Consider the following 26,263-nt stretch of genomic DNA (forward strand, 5'->3'; position numbering starts at 1 on the left):
TCTTTTTGGGAAAATTATTTTGATTAGGTTCTGTGGAATAGGTAATAGAGAGACAGCCTGGGAAAGGAGAATAGTCTAGAATGATTTTAATGTCTTAAACTTTTTCTGCAATGTTCTTCAACCATCCACCATCCACAGTTTACATTCTCTCACATTAAATGGCAGTCACCATGAAGTATATGATAATGTTCTTCCTCTCTTTCATCTTTCAATCCTCACTGACTTTACTTCTTATATTCATCTTTTATTTTGGTAGATCCTATCACTTTTTCGCATAAAAATCGACTTAGAACTCACATTGTTACAGAGAACATTACAATGTTTTTGGAATTAGAAACCCTATATGTCAGTTGTCTATCATACTACTACTACTACTACTACTCTCTCTCTCTCTCTCTCTCTCTCTCTCTCTCTCTCTCTCTCTCTCTCTCTCTATCTCTTCTGCTTGCTATCAATGAAGAGTTGAAGGATGGAGACAGCCACCTGTTTCACCTGTTGGGAGAAAAATGTTAGGACTAAAGGAGATTTCCAACTCCATTTGAGAATAAATTTTTTGGAGTATTTATTTACGAGGCCTTTGTAGCTGTATGAAATTACGTTTGCATCTATAGTGGAAGGCCGCTCGAAACTGGATGTCCTGCGTTCGATTCTAGTAGCCAACTTGAGGAAACTTTCGTAACCATTTCTTCTATAGCTTCTCGAGTTAGTCGATGTCTGGCACGGTTAACAAAGTTTTTTTTCTCAGAAATTCCCGTTTTTCGTTCAGTTAACTCAAGAAAATCGACCATTAACCCATGCTATTTTAGACAATAATATATTGTGTCAAAGAACACGAGATGGCGATACTTGTACACTTGTCTGCCTTTCTTGGGGATAGTTAGGCTAGCTAACTATGACTGCTGATTGGTTACGGTCGTGATTGATTTTTTCCTCAGTCTCTACAGTTTAGATAGAACTTAAATGGTTTTGTCTACACAATATAGCAAATAAATGCATTATGGAATTTATTTATTATTATTATTATTATGATAATAATAATATTTATTATTTATTTATTTTATCCCTTTTCCTGCCACTTTTTTTCATTCTGCACGTTGTACTTCTCATGTACGAGATGGCATATTTTAGTATGTAAGCTGTAGTTTAAAAAAGTAAAACAAAAAAGTAATAAAATGTTGGATAATTTGATATATTTATTTTTTAATTACATCCATATTATGTTTTGATTAAAACTTCTACACTTATTTAGTTGCATAGAGTCTGCTGTCTAATCTAATTTTGAGAAGCTGTGTTATGTTCGTGTTTTGCACCAGAGGGGTTTTTATTAATGTGGATTTTTAAAGCAGTGGTAGGCTGCTTATTTAAAATGTGTATATTCTAGGGTGTCCAGAAGGCTAATTTTCGGATAGAAATGTAGTTTTCTTGGATAGTCATTTTTGAGTTAATTTTACTATCTTTGCAATAATGTTTGTTTGAAACTGTTCTCGGAAATTTTACCTGTTGTGCTATGCATAATGTTTTTAAATTATTTAGACTATATGAATGGGCGCTGACGTATAAAAGATTCTTTTGATTTTTGTGTTTCTGTTATTAAAGTGATTGAAAATGTCAGCTGTATTAGCACCTGTGGTTGAAATCTCCAATATTTTCATGATATTTGTTATATTAACATGCTTTTTTACTATGGCAATGTTTTTATTACGGTGAGTGTTTTTATGGAATAACACTGATTACCCCCCCCCCCCCCGACTTTGTTTATAAACGAATGAATTATAAATGTTCATTGTTCGTTTCTAGCAATGTACCAAACGTTTTCGAAAGTGATCCAGAGCTTATGAGAAGAAAGTTGTTTAGAAACTGCAAATTTATATATAGTACTTTAGTTTCATGTACTACTAGTTTGTTTTTATATACAAAAACAAATTCTGCTTTCAGCAAGTTATTAAAACCTCCGTGGAGTTCAAAAACCTCTTCCTGGAAGGTCCCACTGTTACACACACAGTTCATCATATACTGTATCTTAAATATGTTTGCTCTCTCCTTGCTCACTACACTCAGACAATGCATTCCAAACACCACTCTCCATGTAAAAAACTTACTCCTCGTCCCCTTGCTCACACTGTCCTTATACAACTTCCAGGGATAACCTCTTGTTCTCTCCTTATCCTCACTCAATGCAAATCACCAGATTAATGTCAGAAATTATCTGACATTAATCTGGTAATAACCTCTTAATAGCATATATCAATCATCTCTGGACATTTTCCAATACATAATCTTTTTGAAAACCAGGCGAGCAAATTCATGCACAGTAATCCCTATGTGGCCTGATCAAATCCTTACACAAGGGAACCATAACATCCTTACTATTGTAAGTTAGTGCTTTATGCACCATTATCTGCTGTGCTGTCCTCGCAATTTTCACAATATGTCCCAAAACTTTAGGTCCTTGTCCGCAATCAATCCCAGATTTCTCATCTCCTCTACCTTGTCCAAGATATATCCATCAATTATGCACTCTACATCCCAAGGATTTCAGTTCAACATTGAACCGAAATCCTTGCTCATTTACCCATTCAGCCAGTGTATTCAAGTCCTTTTTCAAAGCTACAGCATCCGTTCTACTCCTGATTGCTCTCCCCAACTTTGCATCTTCTGCAAACAACTGCACATCACCATTCAGACCTATTCCAATATCATTTACATACAAATTAAACATCAATGGATCCAAAACAGACCCTTGGGCTGCACCACTAGTAACTTTCCTCTTCTGAGATATCACTCCACCATAAACAACTTTCTGATACCTATCAGAGATCCAGTCCCCAATCCAGTGAACTAATCAAATGTTTAATCCTATCCATTCCAATTTAATTATCAACTTGTCTTGTGGCAATTTACTAAAGGCCTTTGCAACATTTAAATATACCACAGTGTATGCACCACCCTTATCCAATGCATTTGTCACTTTATTATAATAAGTAAGCAGATTGCTAAAACATGATCTTTCTTTAACAAATCCATGCTGGCTGCCAAAGAGTATTTTCCTATTGTCAACCCAATCCTGAATCTTGGTCCTAACTAACCTTTCTAACACCTTTACCACAACTCCAGACATTTTGGCCTATAATTTGGAGCCCTAGTCTTATCACCTCCCTTATGAATTGGAACAATTTTACCGCTCTTTCCACTCTTTTGGAACTGGGTCCATTGCAAAACTTGTGTTAAAAAGATATGTAAAAGTTGTCATTAACTCCCCAGAACATTCTCTCAAAACAAAAATTAAATAATATACGGAATAGTTTATATATATACTAATTTGTTTCTGTATTCTACTTCACTTGTATATGCAAAAGCAAATAATGCTTTCAGAAGATTAAATAATATATGGAAATCATTCAGATATCACTAATAAAATCAAAATAGATCTTCAGTAACATGTTACTGAATATTCATACATAATATTTAAATTAGTATTATGTATGAATCAGAGACATAGAAACTAACCATCAAAACAGGAATCTAAATTAAATACTTTCAAATGAAAATAAAATATTAAAAAAAATTTGGCCCCAATTATATATAAATGATGACTTACATAAAGTGAATAAGCAAAAAAAAAAAAAAAACAAAATATATATATATATATAATATATAAAAGAAATGAAAGCAGATGGAAATTATTATTATTGTTATTATTACGTAACACCTCCAGGGAGTCCAAAGACCCGTCGAGGGAGGGTACCTACTCCACAACTCTGTCTCAATCCACCAACTACAATGAACTGCAACTACACCAACAGCATCTATCACCCACCACCACTAGTATTTTTACAGACAATTACAAACATCCATTCCCTCAGTGGGATTCGAATCCGCATCTTTTTGGCTGGAGAGCAGATACACTAACCACTTGGCCAACTAGGCCAAAAAAGGCTCTTAGAAAAAGTTTTGCCAGTTGGCAACTGGAATTGAACTTGTGATACTCTTTCTTTGGGTAATTTAGCGCTGAGGAGCAGATTTTCAGAAGAGGAGTAAATAAAGTTCTTATGTTGTATTTCCAAAGAACCTTAGCCAATTGGGGTGAGACAGAGCTTATGTATGGTATAGAAATATTACCTTTTACCCTATTGGTGTCTTCATTATTGCGAACGGGTGGATGTAATAGGAATTTGTCAATTGTTTTTTGTGAATAACCACTTAGTTGAAAAGTAGACCTGAGTTCTTTATTAAGTTCAATCTCATCATCAAGAAGAGAGCGAGCACGATGTCCTAGTGTAGAAATGAATCCAAACTTTTGAGGAGAATAATGATGGGATTGACCGTGTAGATATCTGTTGGTGTGGGTAGCTTTTCTGTAAACTGAGATTTTTAATTTCTCTGAGGAAAGGGTCAGTTTGATGTCCAAAAATGGAACAGACCACAGCTATCTCCATGGAGTTTGAAAGCTCATTGTGATGAGACATCCAAAGTATCCAAAATATGTCATACTTCTCCTTGAACCTGTTATTAGAGAAAGCACTCTCGCAACTAGCCTGGTTGGCTGAGTGGTTAATATATCCACTCTCCAACCAGCAGGCTGCAGGTTTGGATCTCATGCTGGGCATGGATTAATTTCATTGCCCAGTGAAATTAAGAACACCTCCCCACTTACTGGAGGCCTGAAGATGCTTGAAAAAGTTCCATATTTGGTCTCTAGAACAAGGTTTCTGGACTATATAAAAAAATTAATTGGTACAAATTGTAGTGTAGGTTTGTAAATAATCTTTTGTGGATGGGAGCAACCTACAAACTGACTCTGGCAACCTATTTCATTCAATTCATCACTCTTGAAGCAAAAAGTCTAGTCCTCATACCCTTACTAACCATGCTTAAATTTCCAGGGATGACCTCTTGTTCTGCTTCCTTTATGTAAGTGCTAAAGCACTTCTCCTGCATTAATCCTTTAAAACCCTTTAAATAACTTAAATGTTTCTATTGTAGCCCTGCTTTTTGCCTATTAACTAACTTCTACAATCCACAAATCCTCAATCTATCCTCGTAGGGAGCATTCCACAGACCACTGACATTACAACCAGGTCACTCGCCACTGGATCCTTTCCAGTACGTCCTCATCTCCCAAGAAACCCAGGTGACTAGATCTGAGCACAGTAATCCAGATGTGGATAGTTCAATGTCTTATGAAAGAGAATAAATTCTTTATCTCTACTTGTGTGTTCTTCAATAGTTAAGTAATCTTATGCTGCCTTGGCAATGCAGTAATATGCCCTCTGAACTTCAACCCAGTATCCACTACCACTCCCAAATCTTTAGCTTCATCTATTTTCTGGAGTACAGTTCCATTGATCTGGTACACAGCTTGTAGTCTGTTTATCCCAAAATGCATAATTTTACATTTCTACATCCATGGTGTCGGTTTAATGTGGATTAGACACATACATACTGAGAATGGACAACAAAGCATGATTCCAAGAGTAGCTTTGACATTGATCCCAAAAGGGAAGGCTTAAATAATTTGGCAGATTATGACAGAAAAGGAAAGAAGAATGGCTGGCTGGGAGAGTTAAAGAGAAACTGAAATGGTGGCAGAAGACAGAAGTATCTGGAAGAAAAGGATCTTTGTCTTATGTACCATGAGGCTTGAAGAAGATAAGTACTGTAATATCACTTGGAGGAGAGAAGGGTGAAAAAAACAAGGGTATTATTCTAAAAATATTGATGCATGTTGATCTTGTCTTAAATATCTAGGAAACAGCCTTAATATTTCAAATTTGGACATAGTATTTAATTTTCTTGGAAAGGGTTCTGATCTCATGCTATTCTTGAAGGATATTCATCATTGCTTTCAAAATGGATTTATGGTAGCTCTTCAAAAGAATAAGTGAATAAAGGAGTAAAGATAAATTTCTCTGATTTAATCTGTCTCTATTTTGGCATTGTGTGGAGTGGGATCCCCTGTGATGAGTCCTTGGAGGTGCCACATAATAACAATAATTTTCAGTGCTAATAAGGAATTGTGTGACATGAAAAAATTGAACTTTCCAGGGAAATAATATTTTCGGCACTGGCACCTAGTTTATTCATAGTCTTGTTGTGAATTTAAGATGAGTCTCAGTAGAAGACAGCATGGCTTTCATAAAGGGAAGCGTGTCTTAGTAACTGCTTAGACTGCTACTAAGTGGCAATTGAGTTTAAGGAAGTAAAGATTTGCTATTTGATTTATAGTGGCATTTGACACGTTACTCTTAAAAATTGTGACTAAGGTGATGGGTGAAAAATTAAGAGAATGGATAAGAGGATAACTTATCCTGATACTTTAAAGGAAAAGTATCAGGATGCCACAGGAGTCTGTCAAGTCTGTTTAAACTGTATATTGATCATAGTTAATATATCCTTTCAACTGCATATTAAACCTCTGAAGTGTTCTGTTGATACAGAATATTTCAGAGGTTCAGTTTATGATATTATTAACATCCAACCTCCATGGAATCAAAATAGTCATCAAAGGAGGTCTATATGCTCTCATGCAAAAAGATCATCGAACCGTGTCTTAAACCTATTCAGTTTCTGCACTCACCACACTTTCAGGCAGTGCATTCTACTCACCAGTTACTCTCCATGCAAAGGACCTGCTTCTCACTCCTCTGCTCACACTCTCTTTAAACAGCTTCTAGGGATGGCCTCTTGTCTCCTACTCTGTGAAAAATTTCCACATTGATCTGGTAACAGTCCCTCACCAACTTATGTCCCAATCATATCCCCCTACCCTATTCACAAGGCTCTGTAACTTGGATTCCTTCAATCTCTCCTCATATCTGATATTCCATAGACCTGACATTAACTTAGCAAACCTTCTTTGGACCCTTTCAATACATCCTCATTTCCCTGAAAACCAGGTGACCAAATCTATGCACAATACTCTGTATGTGGCCTGATCCTTATTTATACAAGTGAACCATAACGTCTTTGCTTTTGCGTGTCAATGTACTTTTCATTATTGCCAAATCCATTGTGATCCCTAAATGTCAAGTCTTCATCCACCTTGACTCCCAGATATTTCATATCTTCCACCTCATTAATTGTATACAAATTTCAATACCTTGCACTTTGTAACGTTAAATTGACAGCTCTACTAACTTGTTCACTTACAGTCTATTCAGATCATCCCACAAGGCTACAGCATCTGTTCTACTTCTTATAGTTTTTTCCACTTTGCATCATCCGCAAACAATTGCATATCTCCAGTTAAGCCAGTCCCAGAGTTATTAATGTACAAGGGCTGTTCAATAAGTAATAAGACTAATTTTACTGTCGCAAAACCACTCATCACAATATTAATTTCTTTGGAATAAAGAAATGTTGCTGTCTGTATTAACAAAAGTGGTTGATAGATGGCATATACGGGCTGATGTGCCAGAGTGTCGCGTGACTAAACGCAAGCTTGTTTCGGCACGCCTACGAACCTCGACCAGTCGTCGAAATGGAAGCGTCCTTGGAACAGCGTTATGCAATTAAATTTTGTGTGCATTTGCAAATATCAGCATCGGACACTTTTAACATGATATGCGAAGCTTTCCACGATGAAAAATAAGGAAGGAAGGCAAAATGTGGAAGATCTTGAGCATGAGGGAAGACCTTCAACGTCCATCACAGAGACAATGATCAACACAGCAGCGATTATCATCAAGGAGGATCGCAGTATTACAGTACGCCAGCTGCATGTTGACCTGAATATTTCTGTGGGAAGTGTTCACTCATTTGGGACTGAAACGTGTTTGCGCCCATACACAAAATTTAATCACTTATAGGCGCGCCAAAACAAGCTTGCGTTTAGTCACGTGACACTCTGGCACATCAGCCCGTATACGCCATCTATCAACCTCTTTTGTTAACACAGACAGCAACGTTTCTTTATTCCAAAGAAATTAATATTGTGATGAGTGGTTTCGCGACAGTAAAGTTAGTCTTATTACTTATTGAACAAGTAATAAGACTAATAAGTAACAAGTAATAAGCCTACGTACAAGTTAAACAATAATGGCCCAAAATAGCAGATTGATGTTTTGTGGATTATACTGCTTATATCCCACAAATACTTGACGATTCTTTATCAGATTCATAATGTTTTTCTAACAATTGTTGGATTGCACAAGTATAATCAGTTTTCAACTTTTCTTTGCAGAAGCCACACTGAGTCTGATGTTTGAAGCATATACATTTTATCTCAATCATTGCAGATGGTATTTTATGGCAAGTCTCAGAGAGAGAGAGAGATGCATCTATAGTGACTAGTAATGATGGGTTCCCTTTTTTAAAAATAGATGTGGCTATAATTCAGTCCACTGGGATTTCCTTTTTTTGCCATATAACCTTGATGTGTTTATTTCAGTTGAAGATGTTACTTCAAATTTTAGTTCTGCTGTAGTTTTATTTCACTGGCTGCCTTTACTTATTTAGTGCTTTAGTAACATTCTCGATCTTGTTAAAGATAGTTCAGCATTCACAGGTTCTTCAATATTTCCTTCTCAGTCCACCTTGGGTATAAGGTTTCTATCTGGTAGTGATGATCTGTTTAGTAGTGTCTCAGAAAACTAACTGCTCAGTTTTTTCCCTTTGGTAATCTCCTTGAGTGGCAGATAGTATTTGAGTTTGTGATTTATATCTTTAATTATTCCAATGAAAAATTTGAATTATTAGTATTTTCAGTTTCTGCATTAATTTTTTTTCTTTTTCTGTCAGCCTTGTTCTCTTGATTCCATTTTTTTACACTAGTTAAATTTTTGCAGCTCCTATAGTTCATAGTATTCTCTGGTGATGGATCCTCTAGCAATTTTTAACTTATCTCATTACATTTCTTTACACTTCTTTACATTCGTTATTGAACCATTTCGTTTTTCTTTCCAGTTTCTTCTGCATGAATATAGATATTTTTGATTAATATTTTCGATCTCAGTCCATTTGTTTTCTATGTTTCTCTGAGTTACAGGAGGAACCAAATATTTTGCTTCCTTCTCTACCTTTTCTGCACATTGCCTTCATATGTTTATATTATTATTACTACTACTACTATTACTTGACACTTCCAGGGAGTCTAGAGATATATCGAGGGAAGACATCTACTCTACAACTCTCTATCTCTACCAACCACTACAATGAACCACAACTACACCAATGCCATCTTCAACCCACCACTACCACTAGTGTTTTCACAGACAATTACAAGCATCCAAGCCTACGGCGGAATTCCAACCCGCAGCCTTTTGGCAGGACGGATACGCTAACCACTCTGCCAACCAGGCTGGCATATATAACCTCATGCTTTTTGATATTATATTGGTTAGTATTTCGGTTGCTATTAACACTTTTTCATTTGGCAGTTTTAGCTTGAAAAGTGCTGTAATGAGGTAATGATCAACATCTACATCATCTTCTCTGTTATACATGCCTTGTGCCCGTTGCTTATCATTACATGACCTATTTATTTATGGACATTTCACCTGGGAAAGTATGTGTTACTAATTTTTAGTCCATTTAAAAAATTAAAAAAAAACTATTATTTATACGACTATTTTAGCCTGTTTCCATTTAGGAGTGTCCCTTATTTTAAATACACTGCCTTTTTACTCGAGAAATTTTTTAGGGCATTATAAGTGTATTTTGGAGGTAATTATATGCAGACTAATAGACGAAGAAATTTTGCACATACCTTGTTTGGATATTAGGATGTCTTCATTCTCCATGCTTCTGCTATTATGCCGATAGAGGGAGCTAAGAAATGTGTGTGTGTGTGGGGGGGGGGTTGTTTGAGGTACGGTGGGAAGATTAAATTAGAAAACCCTGGGTTTTTTTTTAAAAATAATATATCTATACATATATACATATATTATTATATTTAAGGTGCTTCTTTGGGAAAAAGGAAGGGATTTATGGGAAACAGTACTGTGGGAGAGCGTTAACGGGGTGTGAGCTGTTTCGATCGTGTATCATCATCGGAACATTTTGGAAAAAGTGTAGGGCTATGTTCATATCGGCTTGGTGTATCTTCCGTAGGACTTTTGTTTTCGCTTATTGGTCGGAGTCGTGATCAAATTTTTATGTTGTGGAGCTTCCAACAGTCGGAAATTAGATAGAGTCGGTGGATGTTGATTGAGTTTTCATCACATTTTATGGCTATTGTTTCCGATATTCTAAGCATTGTTTCGTTGTCTTGTTTGTCTACTATTATGGCGTTGTCAATTTGCAGGGAATGTTTCTGTTCAAGGGCGTGAACTGTTATTTCTGTCTTCCCTGTACCCTGTATTTTATTTTTCTTTTTGATGTTGCATGTTTTTGTGTTTGAATGTTCTGGAATTTAGGTGTTACAGTCACGGAAGTGTTCTTGTAGGCTTGCCCATAAACACCTGATGGTAGAACTGTGTAGGTGAGGTCACAGTCTTTTTGGCAAGAAAATTTGTAGACTGCATTGTGGTGTTCTAGCATTTCTTTGTGTGTGAGCGATTTAGTGGGTTTTACGAGAGTTGCTAATTTTTGGTTTGTGGTGAATACTAGCTTATAGTCCGTGTGTTTGAAAATGTATTTGTAGTCTTTGTATGTGTTTTGTATGTATGGCAGTTTGATAATCTTTCATGTTGGGAAGTCTGTTTTGGTTGTAGGGTTGTTTTGATGGGTTTTTGTTGTTCTATTTGCATAATTTATTAGTTGTGTGGGATAGTTGTATGTTTCTGTATCTGTGTTAAATTATTTAATTCCGTGTTGAGATAATTACGGTTACAGTTACAGATATTAAGAATTTGTAAGCATTTATAAATTGTGATAGAATGACCAATTTTTTAACTGAATATGAATGGTATGAATTGGAATGGAGGTAGTTTCCGATATGTCTGGGTTTGTGGTATATTTTCGTGGCTATTTTGTTGTTAGTTCTGATTAATGTCAGGTTTAAGAAATTGATGGATTTGTTCTGTTCAGTTTCCATGGTGAATTTTAGTCTGTTGCTGTAATTGTTAAGGGATGTTTGTAAGGTGGTGATGCGTGTAGATTCTCCAATGCAAAGAATGTCGTTCACGTATCTGCCATAAAAGGTGATGCCAGGAGGGGGGGAAGGTGGAGTAGGAGTGTGTTCCAGGAATAATTCTGCTAGTTGTCCACTGATGTTTTGACCCATAGGGAGACCAAAAATGTGAACATATATGTGTTGTTGAACTTCAAGAAGTGTGTGTGCAGAGTGTGGTCCTCTTGAAGTAGTGTGTGTACGATGTCTAATGTTCTGGGGATGTCCACGTCTTCCTGGGATAAAGTAACGTTATTTATTTTCTGGAATAGGTCGTCCTTATTTTTTACAAACTTTGATAATGGTGCTGTGGTGGTGTTCTTGTAGGAGACTATAGACCATATAGGGTAACCGTCTTTGTGTGTTTTGATGTTCCCGAATATATGGGGGGGATGCGTGTGGGGTGCGGGATATGCCACAATGAAAAACACAACACCCTGCACCACATGCAACCCCCATATGTTCGGGAACATCAAAACTCACAAAGACAGTTACCTGATACAGCCTATAGTCTCCTACAAGAACACCACCACAGCACCATTATCAAAGTTTGTAGTTAAACTCATCAAACCTTTACTTTCAACGTCAAACTTTATGATAAAAAATATGGACGACCTATTCCAGAAAATAAATAACGTTACTTTATCCCGGGAAGACATCCTCTCCTCGTTGGATGCAACTTCATTATACACTAACGTGGATGTCCCCAGAACATTAGACATCGTACACACACTACTCACAGAGGACCACACTCTGCACACACGCACAAAATTAACACCAAATGACATCATAAACTTGATCAAACTCATAATATCAGCTAATTTCTTTATGTTCAACAACAACATATATGTTCAAATTTTTGGTCTACCTATGGCCAAAATATCAGTGGACAACTACCGGAATTATTCCTGGCACACATAGTCACTCCTAACCCCCCCCCCCCCCAGGCATCACCTTTTATGGGAGATACGTGAACGACATTCTATGCATTGGAGAACCTACACACATCACCACCTTACAGACATCCCTTAACAATTACAGCAACAGACTAAAATTGACCATGGAAATTGAACAGAACAAATCCATCAATTTCTTAAACCTGACATTAATCAGAACTAACAACAAAATAGCCACGAAAATATACCACAAACCTACACACATCGGAAACTACCTCCATTTCAGTTCATACCATCCATATTCAGTTAAAAAATCGGTCATCCTATCACAATGTATAGATGCTTACAAATTCTCAACTAACCGTAATTATCTCAACACGGAATTTAATAATTTAGCACAGATTTTTAAAAATCGCAACTATCCCACACAACTAATAAATTTCACAAATAGAACAGCAGAAACCCGTCAAAACAACCCTACAACCAAAATAGACTTCCCAACACGAAAGATTATCAAACTGCCATACATACAAAACACATACAAAGCCTACAAATATATTTTCAAACACACGGACTATAAGCTAGTATTCACAACCAAAAATTAGCAACTCTCCTAAAACCCACTAAATCGCTCGCACACAAAGAAATGCTAGAACACCAAAATGTAGTCTACAAATTTCCTTGCCAAAAAGACTGTGATCTCACCCACACAGGTTCTACCATCAGGTCTTTATGGACTAGACTACAAGAACACTTCTGTGACTGTAACATCCTGATTCCAGAACATTTAAACACAAAAAAAATGCAACATCAAAACGAAAAGTAAAATACAGAGTACAAGGAAGACAGGAATAGCAGTTCACGCCCTTGAACAGAAACATACCCCGCAAATTGACAACGCCATAATAATAGAGTGTTGTAAGCTCCACAACATAAAAATTAGGTCACGACTCTGACCAATAAGTGAAAACAAAAGTCCTAAGGCAGATACACCAAGCCGACATGACATAGCCCTACACTTTTCCCGAAATGTTCTGATGAAGATACACGATCGAAATGGCTGACACCCTGACGCTCTCCCACGCCCTGTTTCCCATAAATCCCTTCCTTTTTCCCAAAGAAGCACCTTAAATATAATAATATATATATTATTTTTAAAAGAAACCCTGGTTTTCTAATTTAATCTTCCTACCGTGCCTCAAACAACTCCTCCCACCCACGTTTCCTAGCTCCCTCTATCAGCATAATAGCAGAAGCATGGAGAACGAAGACATCCTAACATCCAAACAAGGTATGTGCAAAATTTCTTTGTCTATTAGTCTGCATATATTTACCTCTAAAATACACTTATAATGTCCTAAAAAATTTCTTGAGTAAAAAGCCAGTGTATTTAAAATAAGGGACACTCCTAAATGGAAACAGGCTAAAATAGTCGCATAAATAATAGTTTTTTAAGAGAAGTAACATGGGAATTTTCCCAGAAATAATACCTATATTAAAAAAAATATATGTGGTAATAGCACCTCATATATCATTTTTGGAAAGCTTGAAAAAGTGAAGAATGTTTGCAATCTGTTCCTTCATATGACCACGAGATTGCATCCGTTGCAAGATTACAACTGGAAACAGTCATGCATAAAAGTTTGCAGCAAGATTTGATTTCTACATGTACTTCACTGGTAAAAATTCATCACTACGTTAAAATGTGTGAAGCAAATGGTAAAGAAACAGGTTTGGTATAACAAGGATTATATATTCACAATTTCTGCAGTCACTACACTTTCTGGCAATACATTTTATTTTATTCGCCAGTTACTCTCCATGGAAAGAACCTGCTTCTCACTTTGACATCTAGCAGATTATTATTAATATCTGACCTCGATGGAGTCAAACAACTTATTGTGGGAGGCCCTATACTCTGTCATACCAAAAGATCATCAATCTGTGCCTTGAGTTCATTCACAGTTTCTGCACTCACGACACTTTCAGGCAGTGCATTTTATTTTACTCACCAATCACTCTATGCAAAGAACCTGCTTCTCACTTCTCTGCTCACACCCTCCTTAGGCAGTTTCCATGGATGGCCTCTACTCTATGAATATCTTCACATTAATCTGGTAACAATCACTCGCCAACTTATGTCTCAATCATTCCTTTAATCTCTCCTCATATCTTACATTTCATTTCATAGACCTGACATTAATTTAGTAAATCCCTACATCCCCCTGAAAACCAGGCAACAAATCTGTGTACAGTAGTCTATATGTGGCCTAATCAAAGCCTTATACAGAACCATAACCTCTTTCTTCGGCATGTCAATGTCCTTCTCATTATTGCCATAATCCATTGGTATGTTCTCACAATTTAAGCAATATGACCCCTAAACTTCAAGTGTCTATCCACCATCACTCTGAGATTTCTCATCATCTCCATCTTCTTCAGAATTACTCCGTTAATTGTATACTTTGCATCCCAATCTTGCCTACCACATTTCAAGATGATCTTGCACTTTGCAACATTAAACTGATAGCTCCAATCATTTGCCCACTTATGTACTCTATTCAGATCCTCCTGCAAGGCCACAATGTCTGCTCTACTTCTCATAACCTTTCCTAACTTTGCATCATCACAAACAGCTGCATATCCCCAGTTAAATTGGTCCCAATGTCATTAACGTACAAGTTAAACAATAATGATCCCAAAATAGATTCCTGTGGCACTCCACTATTGACCTTTCTCTTTTGGATATCTCTCCACCAACTATCTAACTTACTAGTTTGTTATCTAATTCGATCTGTTTCAGTTTAGTATTAGTTTGTCATGTGGCAATCTATCAAAGGCCTTTGAAAAATCCAAGTACACCACTGTATATGCTTCTTTATTGAGTGAATTTGTCACCTTGTTGTAATAAGCAGACTGCTGAAACAAGACCTCCTTCTAACAAATCCATGCTGCTATTATCAACCTGTTTCTGAATCCTAGGCCTCTCCACGTTTTTTAATACCTTAACAAACTCCAGATTGGCCTATAATTTGTAGCCGTAGTCTTATTCCCCCCTTTGTGAAGTGGAACAATTTCCCATCTTCTATTCCTTTGAGACTCACCCCTATTGTAAGACTCATGTTAAATAGTTGTTTCAAAGGTGCTAATAATTCCATAGGGCATTTCCTCAAGATGTGGCGATATACTGTCAAATCCTATTGTCTTATTAACATCGAGTTTACTTAATTCCTCATATTTCCTGCCCATTCACCATCAGTCCCTCTTCCTCCATATCTTCTACTCTCCAGTTTCTCCTGATGTTGCCTTCATCAGGATGAAATAAACTGATAATTGAATAATTCAACTATATCCTCTGCATTGGTTACTAACCTGCCAGTGTCGTCGACTAGCATCATCCTCCCATAGTAATTTTTCCTTCTATTTGCTATATATATTGAAAGAACTCGCTATGATTTTTCTTAGCTTGATTGGCTAATTTCTTTTCGTACTGCATTTTTGTTGCCTTTACCAACTGAGTTACCTTATTGGCCTGCTGTTTGTGCTCTTCATACAACTGATCAATATCAACATTCATTTTGTGTTGCCTCCACGGTGCCTTCATGTTGCACTTTAGTGGAATAATTTATAGCACAAAGAGAAATAATTAAACAACAGATTTAGTCTTTAATTATTTCTTTTTATTTTTTTCTGTAAATGATTTCATTAAAGTGCAGTGTGAATGTAAACCAGCACCTAAGCCTAAATAGTCGTTCCACAGTGTCGTCTTCTTTCACATTTCATGCTTAATTTCTCTTCATTCATCCATTTTCTCCTACTTTGTTTAGCCTTTTTACCTTTGGATACAAGGAAGATAAGTGATCATTTGCTGTAATTACCAGCTATATGAATCCCTGAAGAAGCACCTGACTAGCAATTGGTTTTCAGCCAGAGGTATTGTGTACCATGTTATTTCCTTCTTTTTGAGATACTTGACGAAGATTTCTTTTTTCTGTGCTGGAATTAGATAACTTGGTACCACAGTGGGACAAATACATAAACATTTTTCGAAAAGTGATATGTACAAAAGTTCATTACATGTCATATGTGCTTCAGTCAGAATAAAATCCTTGACATGAGTATTTTTTAAAACTTGCTGCGTGTGTGTGTGTATGTGCATGTTAGTAATATTTAAAGTAACTTTTTATGTTTTAGTAGTAATAAAGTATTTTAATGAAGTGGCCTTCAGATATTCGTTTCACTGTTTTAAAGGAAAATATTCCATTGATATACTTGAATTTTGATATTGTATTGTTTAATAGTTAAAAAAAAAAAAAACTGACATTGATGGTTAAAATTTTGTTGTAAGGCTACCTGGTGGAGCGTTATCTCAGACTTCAGTTAAATATCTGCATTTGCCTAAGATGAACCATCCTATGATGCGTATTAATAATCCCTTTTCCTTTCAAGTTGGTGAAAGTTCATCTTCAATGCTTTCAGGTACTTGTTATTAATGATTATATAATTTTATGGAAGTACAGAGTGAAGTTTATTTCTAGATCTACACATAGTTGTTTGTATATTTTTCTTTTCCATGTGAGCTCTGCATGTGCTGTATATTTGATGCATTTATGCATATGATAAATGGGACTTCATCAAAGCAAGAGTGTCTCTTAGTGGTACATTATCTTTGATATCACTTCACTGTTTACTTATCATAATGTCTGAACTTTTATTATTATTATAATATGGTATTTCAATGAAGACTCATCGTGGTAGACCCAAACTGTTATACACACAAAACCTATCATACCTCTCCTTAAACTCATTCATTGTTAGGGAACTTGCAACTAATTCTAGCAATAAATTTCACTCATTCACCACTCTCTACACAAAAAATCTAGTCCACACACCTCTACTAACCAAACACAAAACTTCTACGAGAGTGGTCTGAAAAGTTCTCAGTCTGATAATGAAAAAATGTATTTATAATTTCAAAATTAGTTTTATTTTTCAACATAATCTCCCTTAAGACTAATACATTTATTCCAGCGATGCTCCAGCACCATTATCCCGTCCCTGTAGTGGTTCTCAGTAAGATCTGCAAAATACAGCTGCAATCACCTCTTGATTCTAAAAAAAAAAAAGACTGAGCAGCGAGGAAGAGTTTTCATTTTGGGAAGAGATAGAAGTCAGAGGGAGCCAAATCTGGGTAATAGGGTGGATGTTCCAACACCTCATAGTGCAGATCCCTTAATTTTCCCATTGCCAAAACACCTTTGTGGGCAGGTGCATTGTCCTGATGAAAGATGATTTTTTTCTTCTGCAAACCTGGTCTTTTCTCACGAATTTTTTTGTCTAGTCTGGTTGAAAGATTGGAATAATATTCCTTGGTTATTGTTTTACCCTTTTCAAGATAATTAATAAACAAAATGTTGGTCGATTGGTAGAGCCTCTGCTATTGATGGCTCACACAAAATGTTAAGCAAGTTTGAACATGGTTAGTAGTTGGAAGGATCAATCGTTCGATGCTGTTGGCACACTCTCCCTTGATGAGTCTTTGGCTGCCTGGAGGTGTCACATAATAATAATAATATCTTTAGCATTCCAAAACACTGATGCCATGACCTTAACCAACTTTGTCTTCTTTGGTACAGAACAACTAGCTTCTGTCCACTGTTTTGACTGTTGTTTGGATTCTGGTGTGTAATTGTGAATCCAAGTCTCATCCATAGTAATAAATCAACGCACAAAATCCGTTTTATTCTTGTTAAAATGCTCCAAGCACTGTTCAGAGATTTTCATGCAAGTGCGTTTTTGATCTGCTGTGAGCAAGTGCGGTACCCATCTTGTGCAAAGCTTTTTCATTGGCAATTCTTCTTGCAAAATATATCCTACACGTTCTTTTGAAATGCCTATAGTCTCAGCAATTTCAGGCACTTTGACTCACCGGTCATCCAATACCATATCATGCACTTGATCAATGATTTCTGATGTTGTTACACTTTTTGGACGTCCTTCACGTGGATCATCTTCAAGGTTGGTACGGCCACATTTAAACTCGGCAGCCCATTTCTTAATTGTCAGAAATGAAGGAGAAGAGTACCCATAAACTTTTATGAACTTCGAATAAATTTCTTTTAGCGTTAAACCTTCTTTTACAAAGAATTTTATGACCGCTTGATACTCAGTTTTATTCATTTCAAGGGATACAGACAACACTTTTGCTTCAGATAGCTGTATAAAACAAACTACTTGATAGAATGACTTGCAATTTCAGATGGATGCTTATGGCAGATGTACCAACTTAGAAAAAAAAATCTAGCCGATAGTGTTGCTATCTATGATCGAGGCCGAGAACTTTTCAGACCACCTTTGTATGGTTGAATCCTAGATCTCTATTTGTCATATATTGAAAAATTTCCTTTGTGTCAATTTTATAAAACCCCTTTAATATCTTAAAAGTTTCTGTCATGTTCCTTCTTTTCTGCCTATCAACTAAACTTTGTAACTCAACCTGTCTTCATAGGGAGCATTCCACTGACCTCTCGCTAGCTTAGTCACTCGTTTCTGAATCTTCTCTTTCACCTCCTTGTCCCCAAGAAACCCAGGTGACTAAATCTGTGACCAATAGTAGTCAAGATACATCTGAATTATTGCCTCATAAAGAGGGATAATAACTTCCCTATTTTCACTTGTTAGTTTGATTTTGAACATCCAAGTAATCCTTTGACTGTTTTACCAACTTTTGCGATATAGCCTCTGAACTTGACTGTCTGTCCACTATTATCTCCAAGTCCCTGGCTTCATCAATTTCCTGAAGTTCAGTACCATCAGATGCAGACTATTTCACATGGAAAAAAAAATATACACATTCTGATAACTGTTCAGATTTTTCTTTATACAGTTGACCATTGAAGAACCCAGGTTTGAACTGCGTGGGTCCACTTATACATGTTTTTTTTTTAATAAGTATATTGGAAAATTTTTTGGAGATTCGCAACAATTTGAAAAAAACCCACAGACAAACTGCGTAGCTTAGAAATATCAAAAAAAATTAAGAAATTTTTTTACTTGATAAATGCACTAAATGAACATTTGTGCATTTAAATTTATATCTACATAAGTATATACATAAAATGTATGTAGATACTAGTCTTTTATTATTTACTACCATAAAGTATATACAAATCTATTATAAAAAGTTAAAATTTTTCAAAACGAACGCACACAAACACTTACAGACTGTTCATGGTGCCATTTGCAGTTGAGAGAAATGGAAACAAATGTAAAGATGAAGTATTAAATCATAACTGCATAAAATTAACTGTTGTTAATTAGTTAAATAAATTAGCATAAAATTATGTTTTCATTTTTGATGTTTCTAGCATTAGTAATATGTATAATATCTACAGTGTGTTGTATCATATAAGACAATACTGATGTTGGTACTGACAGACATACGATTCATCTTAAAAACAGACTATGTAAACCGTATCGATAAATACAGTACTATAATATTTTCACTTATAATTTTCTTTAATAACATTTTCTTTTCTCTAGCTTACTTTATTGTAAGAATATAGTATATAATACATACATAATGTACAAAATATGTGTTAATCAACTGTTTGTGTTGTCGGTAAGGCTTCCGGTCAACAGTAGTCTATTAGTAGTTAGGTTTTTGGGGAGGCAAAAGTTATATAAGGATTTTTGAACAGTGAAGAGGGGGGTCGGCACCCATATACCCCCTATGTTTAAGGTCAACCGTATATTACTGGAAATGCACTGATATTTCTGTGTATATTTTTCCAGAGCTAATCTCAGATGGTATGGACCAATGCCATACCATCTGAGTGAATATATACAATAAAATGTGCCTTAGAAGACAAAAATATAAGATCTGATAATATTGGAGTCATGATAGATAAGACTGATTTGGAGGAAAAAATTTTGATAGGAAGTTTAATAAGGTAACTTTTGCATGTAGGAACTCCCCCCCCCCCCAAAAAAAAAGGTACATGTCAGGAATTTGATGATGATGAAAATATTGTAAATAGGTAAATGGATACTCTTTTAAATACCCAATTTTGTTCTGATTTCAATTAACAGCTTTTGTAGTCAAAATAATAACATCCTATTTTCAGAGTAACTTAATATTTGTAAACTTATTTATCCTGCAATAGATGGCATCAAATTAGGACTTTTGTTTGTCTGTTAAAATTTTAAAATAATTTCTTCTAATAACTGATAGAACAGCTAAGTAAATTTCTTTTGTTCCTTTGGTATTGTGAATTAAGCTTCAAAATTAAAGATGAATAACTTCCACACTCAAGCTCATCTGTATGTCTGTAGATAATTTGTTTGCTATTTAGCCAGACACATTTAGATATGTTTGTTTTTTTAGTGCATTTAAACAGCGCTTCATTATAATTCTAAAATAACTGTGTACTCCTTCTGGACACAATATTCATCTTTCAAATGGTTTATTCTTCTTTTTATAGCAATTTAACATGCTACAGAAAATACTTAGTCATATGAACAGAACACTCAACCCAACAGTTCACTATCTTTAAAATGCTAGCCTGTCAAGTATTGGGTGACTATCATTCTAATTGAACTTCAACGTCTATCACCTACGTCAGCTATCCAAACCACACATTGCATGATTATTCTATCCATTAAAAAAAAAAAAAAAAATTGCTGTGTGTATGTTGTATATATGCATTTATCAGATATGAAATTCCACATTAGAATAGCAAATGTTGGAACTAGAATAGCAAATCCTGTTTCTGATCTTCTCGGGCTCAAAATTTATTTGCTATTCTTTGAAATAACAGTCATTTACCTTTTTTTACCACTTTAAATTATTATTATTGTGTGACACCTCCAGGGAGTCCAAGGATTCATCGAGGGAGGACACCTGCTCTACAGCTCTCAGTCTCCACCACTTAATCCACCAACTACAGAGAACTGCATCATCTACACCAATGCCATCTACTGCCCACCACCACTACTAGTATTTTAACAGACAATCACAAACATCCATGCCCATGGCGATATTTGAACCTGCAGCCTTTTGGCTAGAGAGCGGATATGCTAACCACTCGCCAACCAGGCCAGCAAATTCTTATAATAATTTCTTTATCTCAGATGCTCTATTTTCTGCATTTCGAATACTCAAATCAGATCATCTTCCTTGCAGACTTTGCTATCTGCAACTCAGACTGATTTCTCTTTTCCAGTTTCACTGATCAAGCAAGAAGAAATGCCATAGTATTTGCTGTTGGCAATGACCCAACACAAACCTCTCACAGAATACTAGATAATTGTCATCCTTCTAATATAATGCATCTGTTCTTAACCATTTTTCATTCCAAATATATTACAAATGTTAGTTCTCCTCTTGATAATTCAAACATAATGTCATTCAGATTTCCTTTACACATCTTTACCCAATGAATAAGAAAGATCCATTTCTTATCCTTTACCCAGCTTCAAATATGACTTCTATGATTTCTACTCCTTTCTATGATCTTATTACTGTTCCCATTCTCCTGATCTAGACACTAGCTCTGATCAGATGGCAGATATAATTCTAACTTGGATGAAGGCCTTTTGACATCTATTCTACTCAAAATCGCTAACCACTCTACAAGCACCTTGGTTTTCCAAGTGTGCCAAAGCAATCTAAGGAAAAAAAAAATCAGTATAGTCACAAGTGGATCAAGACTAATCTAGCTCGTCACTCATCCTACACTTTTGTGATGCTGTTGAGAGGGGATCAACAAATCAAAATGATCTCTTTGAAGAAACCAAACGCAGAAAACTTACCTCTTTCTCAAACAGCATTCTTGTCTTCTGTCTTTTCTTCATTATATCCCGTTGGGTGTAGCTTCTCCCCTTCCTTTCAAATCTTTCTCTTTTAATCTTTTAACACATTCAGATGGTACCATCATAACACAAGATAAGACTAATCTCTTGGCATCATTCTTCTCCATTCCTACATAATGACCGTGTCAAAAAGACCATCTTCATGTCTCCTCTTGTCCTTTTTTATCAAAAGGAATCAGAATAATCTAATCTAGCTTGGATGCCAACAAGTTTTCTGACACTGATGCTCTTATCCTTATTGTGGGTTAAAACTTGTGCTCTAGAATTAACACCATACTGTATTGTTTTTAGTTTTTTATACTTATCTGATAGCTGCTTTACATCATGGAAGCAGGTTTATATTTAGTCTGTTTTTAGCAAGAGTAACGAAACTTGCGCATCAAACTATCATTTCTGAGACAAAGTGAATGGGATGTAAGTTTAAGAAGTGGCAGTTGGTTAGTTAGCAGTGTCATCATCTGGAGGATTACTAGTAGCACTAGCCTTTCTCATTCTTCCTTTTTTTCTTCCCATATTCTTTGCTTTTCTTCTCCTGAGTCTTACTATCCTTTCTTCCAGACTATCATGACTGGGAGTCGAACACACTATCACTCTGTCATGCACCGCAGCTTTGGAAATCCAGAAAGGAAGATCCTGGTAGTCTAGCACTAATTGACCTCTGCTTCAGCAAGATGGGCTGTGCGGATGGCCAGCTGGAATCAGTTGGCTAGTGGGCTTGCCTGCAAGTGTCAATGGTGTTACAGTAACTCTCCTACTCCATGGTCCGAGGACAGGGTTCAAGGCATGCTGTGGTGTTGGTATAGCATTTGGGTTTAGCCCTAGCATTCTGAGTGCAGTCATTGTTTGCGGGTCGCTTGATGCCAACAAGCAATGTGGTGAATGGGGAGCTCTGATGCTGAACAAAAACTCTCTTCAGCATGAGTCCTTCATCTTCAAATATTTCAGGGCCTCTAAGAAGGTTCCAACCAAGTACTGATACACCATTTAATAACAGAAGTAAGAAACAAAAGATGTGATACCAGTATAAATGTAGTGTTTCTGATCATCCATGCAACAGGCAAAAAGCAAATAGGGAAATATCTCACCCTTCTTTATTCTAAAGGATTTAGGAGTGGCAGGATCTCCAAAACAGTCAAGACATTACATTCTGGCAATATCCTTGTGGAAACCTTCAGTCAGCAGCACTCGGAAAAATTACTGCAAGCTGTTAACACCATTCAGTGGAACCAATTACATTGGCACTTCATAAAACATTAAAATCTTCTAGAGGAGTGATATCAGAACATTAGAGAGAAAGGGATCTCTCTAATGTTCCAGATAAAGAGAGATTATTATTATTATTACCACCCCAAGACCTCATGGAGTCAAAGACTCATCTGGGAGATCCTTTTATCACACACACACACAGCTCATCATATCATGTTTTAAACACATTCAAACTCTTTGCAGACACCACATTCTCAGGCAAGGCATTCCAATCATTCACAACTCTGCACGAAAAAAATCTGCCTCCACTCCCCTACTCACACCCTCTTTATACAGCTTCCAGAGATGACCTCTGGTTTTCCCCTGATCTCCCACTATTCTCTGTAAAACTTCTCCAGCATTGATCCTATAACAATTCCTTACCAACTTGTAGGTCTCTATCATATCTCCCCTCTTCCTCCTGTCCACCAGACTCTGCAAATTACATCTTCTCAATCTTTCCTTGTACTTGACATTTCAGAGGTCAGAAACTACCTTAGTCATTTCCTTTGGACCCTTTCCAACACTCTTCATCCTTCTGAAAACCTGGTGATCGAATCTGGGCACAATAGTCCATGTGTGGCCTAATCAAAGCCTTATACAATGGAACAAGAATCTCCCTACTTCTACATGTCAATGTCCTCTGCATCATTCCCAGAAGCCTTTGTATTGTCTTCACAATTTTGGCGATGTGTCCCCTAAATTTTAGATCCTTATCCACTATCACCCCCAGATCTCTTATTTCCTCTACCTCCAACAATATATTCTCACCAAGCATAAATTCTGCATCCCATCTTTGTTTTCCAAATTTTAAAACCTTACATTTTGCAACATTGAACTCACATCCCCATTTCCATTCCCAATCACTCAATCTATTCAAGTCTTCCTAAGTTTTCCTCTGTAAGGCCACAACATCTTCGCTGCATTCCATGGTTCGTCGCAACTTTGCATAATCTGCAAACAACTGAATATCTCCATCCAAATCTTCACCTATGTCATTAATATACAAGTTAAACAGCAGTGGACCTAAAACAGACCCCTGAAGCACTCCACTAGTGACGTTCCTTTTCCTGGATATCGCTCCCCCATACACAACTTGTTGATACCTATCAGATAGCCAGTCTCCAATCCAATGCACTAATCTAATATCCAACCCCATCTGCTCTAGTTTGACTGTCAACCTATCATGAGGTACTCTATCAAAAGCCTTTGCAAAATCCAAGTATATTACTGTGTATCCTTTTCCTCTGTCCAAGGAAGCAGTCACTTTATTGTAATAAGTAAGTAGATTACTAAAACATGACCTCCCTTTAGCAAATCCTTGCTGTCCATCAAACATAATACCATTGTTATCAACCCAACTCTGGATCCTAGTTCTCACAAGCTTCTCCAACAACTTAAACAGAACACCTGACACACAGATAGGCCTATAGTTTGATGCTTGAGTTCGATCACCTCCTTTATGAAGTGGCACAATCTTACCTTCCTTCCACTCCTTAGGAACTTGACCAAGTGCAAGACTCATATTAAAAAACATGTCAAGGCAGGTGTCAACTCCCTGGCACATTCTTTTAGAATACATGGTGATATATTATCAAGTCCCACAGCCTTATTAACATCTAGTTTACTCAACTCCCCATACACCTCTTGCTCACCTACAGTCAGTCTTTCCTCTCCATCATCAACTGCTCTCAATCCCTCCATGAAGTCACGTTCACAAGATCGAAAGATCTTTATGAACTGCTCATTAAGTATCTCCACCACACATTCTGCATCAGCTGTCTTTATACCATTTTCTCCAATCAATGTCATCCTACCATAATTATTCTTTCTTTTGCTAGCTACATATCGAAAGAACTCCTTAGGATTCGTTTTGGCTTCATTAGCCAACTGCTGTTCATACCTCTTTTAGCTACCCTCACCAACCAAGTCACCCTCCTTGTTTGGTCTTTGTAGACCTCATGGAATTGGTTATTTCCACTTCTCAAATGTTCAGAGCTTAAAGATCAAGGAATGATAGGTATCAGGTTCTTTCTGATATATATATAGTGATGTCACCTGGTTAAAATCAGGAACATCATCTATACTTTTAATACACCTAAACTTCCATCATCTGTAAAGGCAGGGCACTTCAATTGTCCTTAGACTATACATTCCTAATCCCCTGAGATGCTTTAAATGTTGGAAATATAGGCATGCCCAAACTGCCTGTCATGGCTCTACCACCTGTCCTTGATGAAGTAATAAAGAGCATGATGATAAATCTTGCTCTGCAAAGAAAGCTAAATGTCAGGAAGATCATCCATCCTCCTCCCATGCATGTCAGAGGTGAAAGGATGAAAGAAATTCAAAAGATTGAAACAGAACAAAATAGCAAGATGCAAAAAAAATTTATGATGATGCATGTGTGTGTGTGTGTGTGTGTGTGTGTATATATATATATATACAGGGTGTTCGGGATAAATTTGACAGTTTCGTAAGGAAAAAGAAAATCTTCTTTGTATCTATTAAATTTAATGAATTGACAAAAAAACATTACAGGCAGAGTTAATTACAATACTATCAACAAGATTTACTCAAATAACCACCATTAGCATCGATCACAGCTTCAATTCTGCTTCGGAACCTCGAACAAGCTGATGCTACAGTCTCCCTGGGAAGGGCCGCAAAAACTGTTTTAATTTTATCCATTAACTGGGCTTTTGTATTACTGGAAGTGCGATTGGTGTCTTTTTCAACTGCGCCCCATACAAAATAATCCATGGGGTTAAGGTCTGGGGAGTTTGGAGGCCAAACATTTGGACTGGTGAAGTCGTAGAAATTTTCAGACAACCATTTTTGACTTTTCCCAGAGGTGTGGCAAGGGGCCGAATCCTGCTGCCATACATACGGCCTACCATTGGCTACCCTTGTTATCCAGGGCTTGACTACAGTTAGCAACTCCATGAACAAAGCTCGAATTCCAATGCCAGGGTTCTTCAACACCTGTTCCTGCAGATTTGCGAGGAATTCTGCTGTACGAACGCAATCAGATCGTCTGCTAGGGATCTTTCTTCTTGCTACATCCTCGTAGTCACCATTGCAAGTCTCTAGTTCATGCCTGATTGTTTTTACTGTATTCAGGGAGCATTGGGCAGCAGTCGTAATATCCTTATTTTGATGGCGGGCACGAATCATCATGATACAAGTTATTCTCTTC

The 26,263-nt window shown here is 36.5% G+C and overlaps 1 protein-coding gene across 4 annotated transcripts in view; it reads left to right on the top strand.

Moving 5' to 3' along the window:
- Positions 1-1,122: 1,122 nt before the first annotated feature.
- The window catches only part of LOC150105063 (cell growth regulator with RING finger domain protein 1-like), a 112,360-nt gene continuing 87,219 nt past the window's right edge, over positions 1,123-26,263 (top strand). The window contains exons 1-2 of one of the 4 annotated variants that reach the window (XM_090396123.1): positions 1,123-1,131; positions 16,295-16,425. In XM_090396123.1, the coding sequence (XP_090252249.1) occupies positions 1,130-1,131; positions 16,295-16,425 (133 nt within the window). In that variant the 5' untranslated portion in view covers positions 1,123-1,129. The other 3 variants (XM_090396122.1, XM_090396121.1, XM_090396124.1) reach the window with 3 other exon arrangements.

This window comes from Typopeltis vanoorti, chromosome 7 (assembly GCF_054136105.1).
Source record: "Typopeltis vanoorti isolate ZY-2024b chromosome 7, IOZ_Tvanoo_1.0, whole genome shotgun sequence".
Lineage (NCBI taxonomy): Eukaryota > Metazoa > Arthropoda > Arachnida > Uropygi > Thelyphonidae > Typopeltis > Typopeltis vanoorti.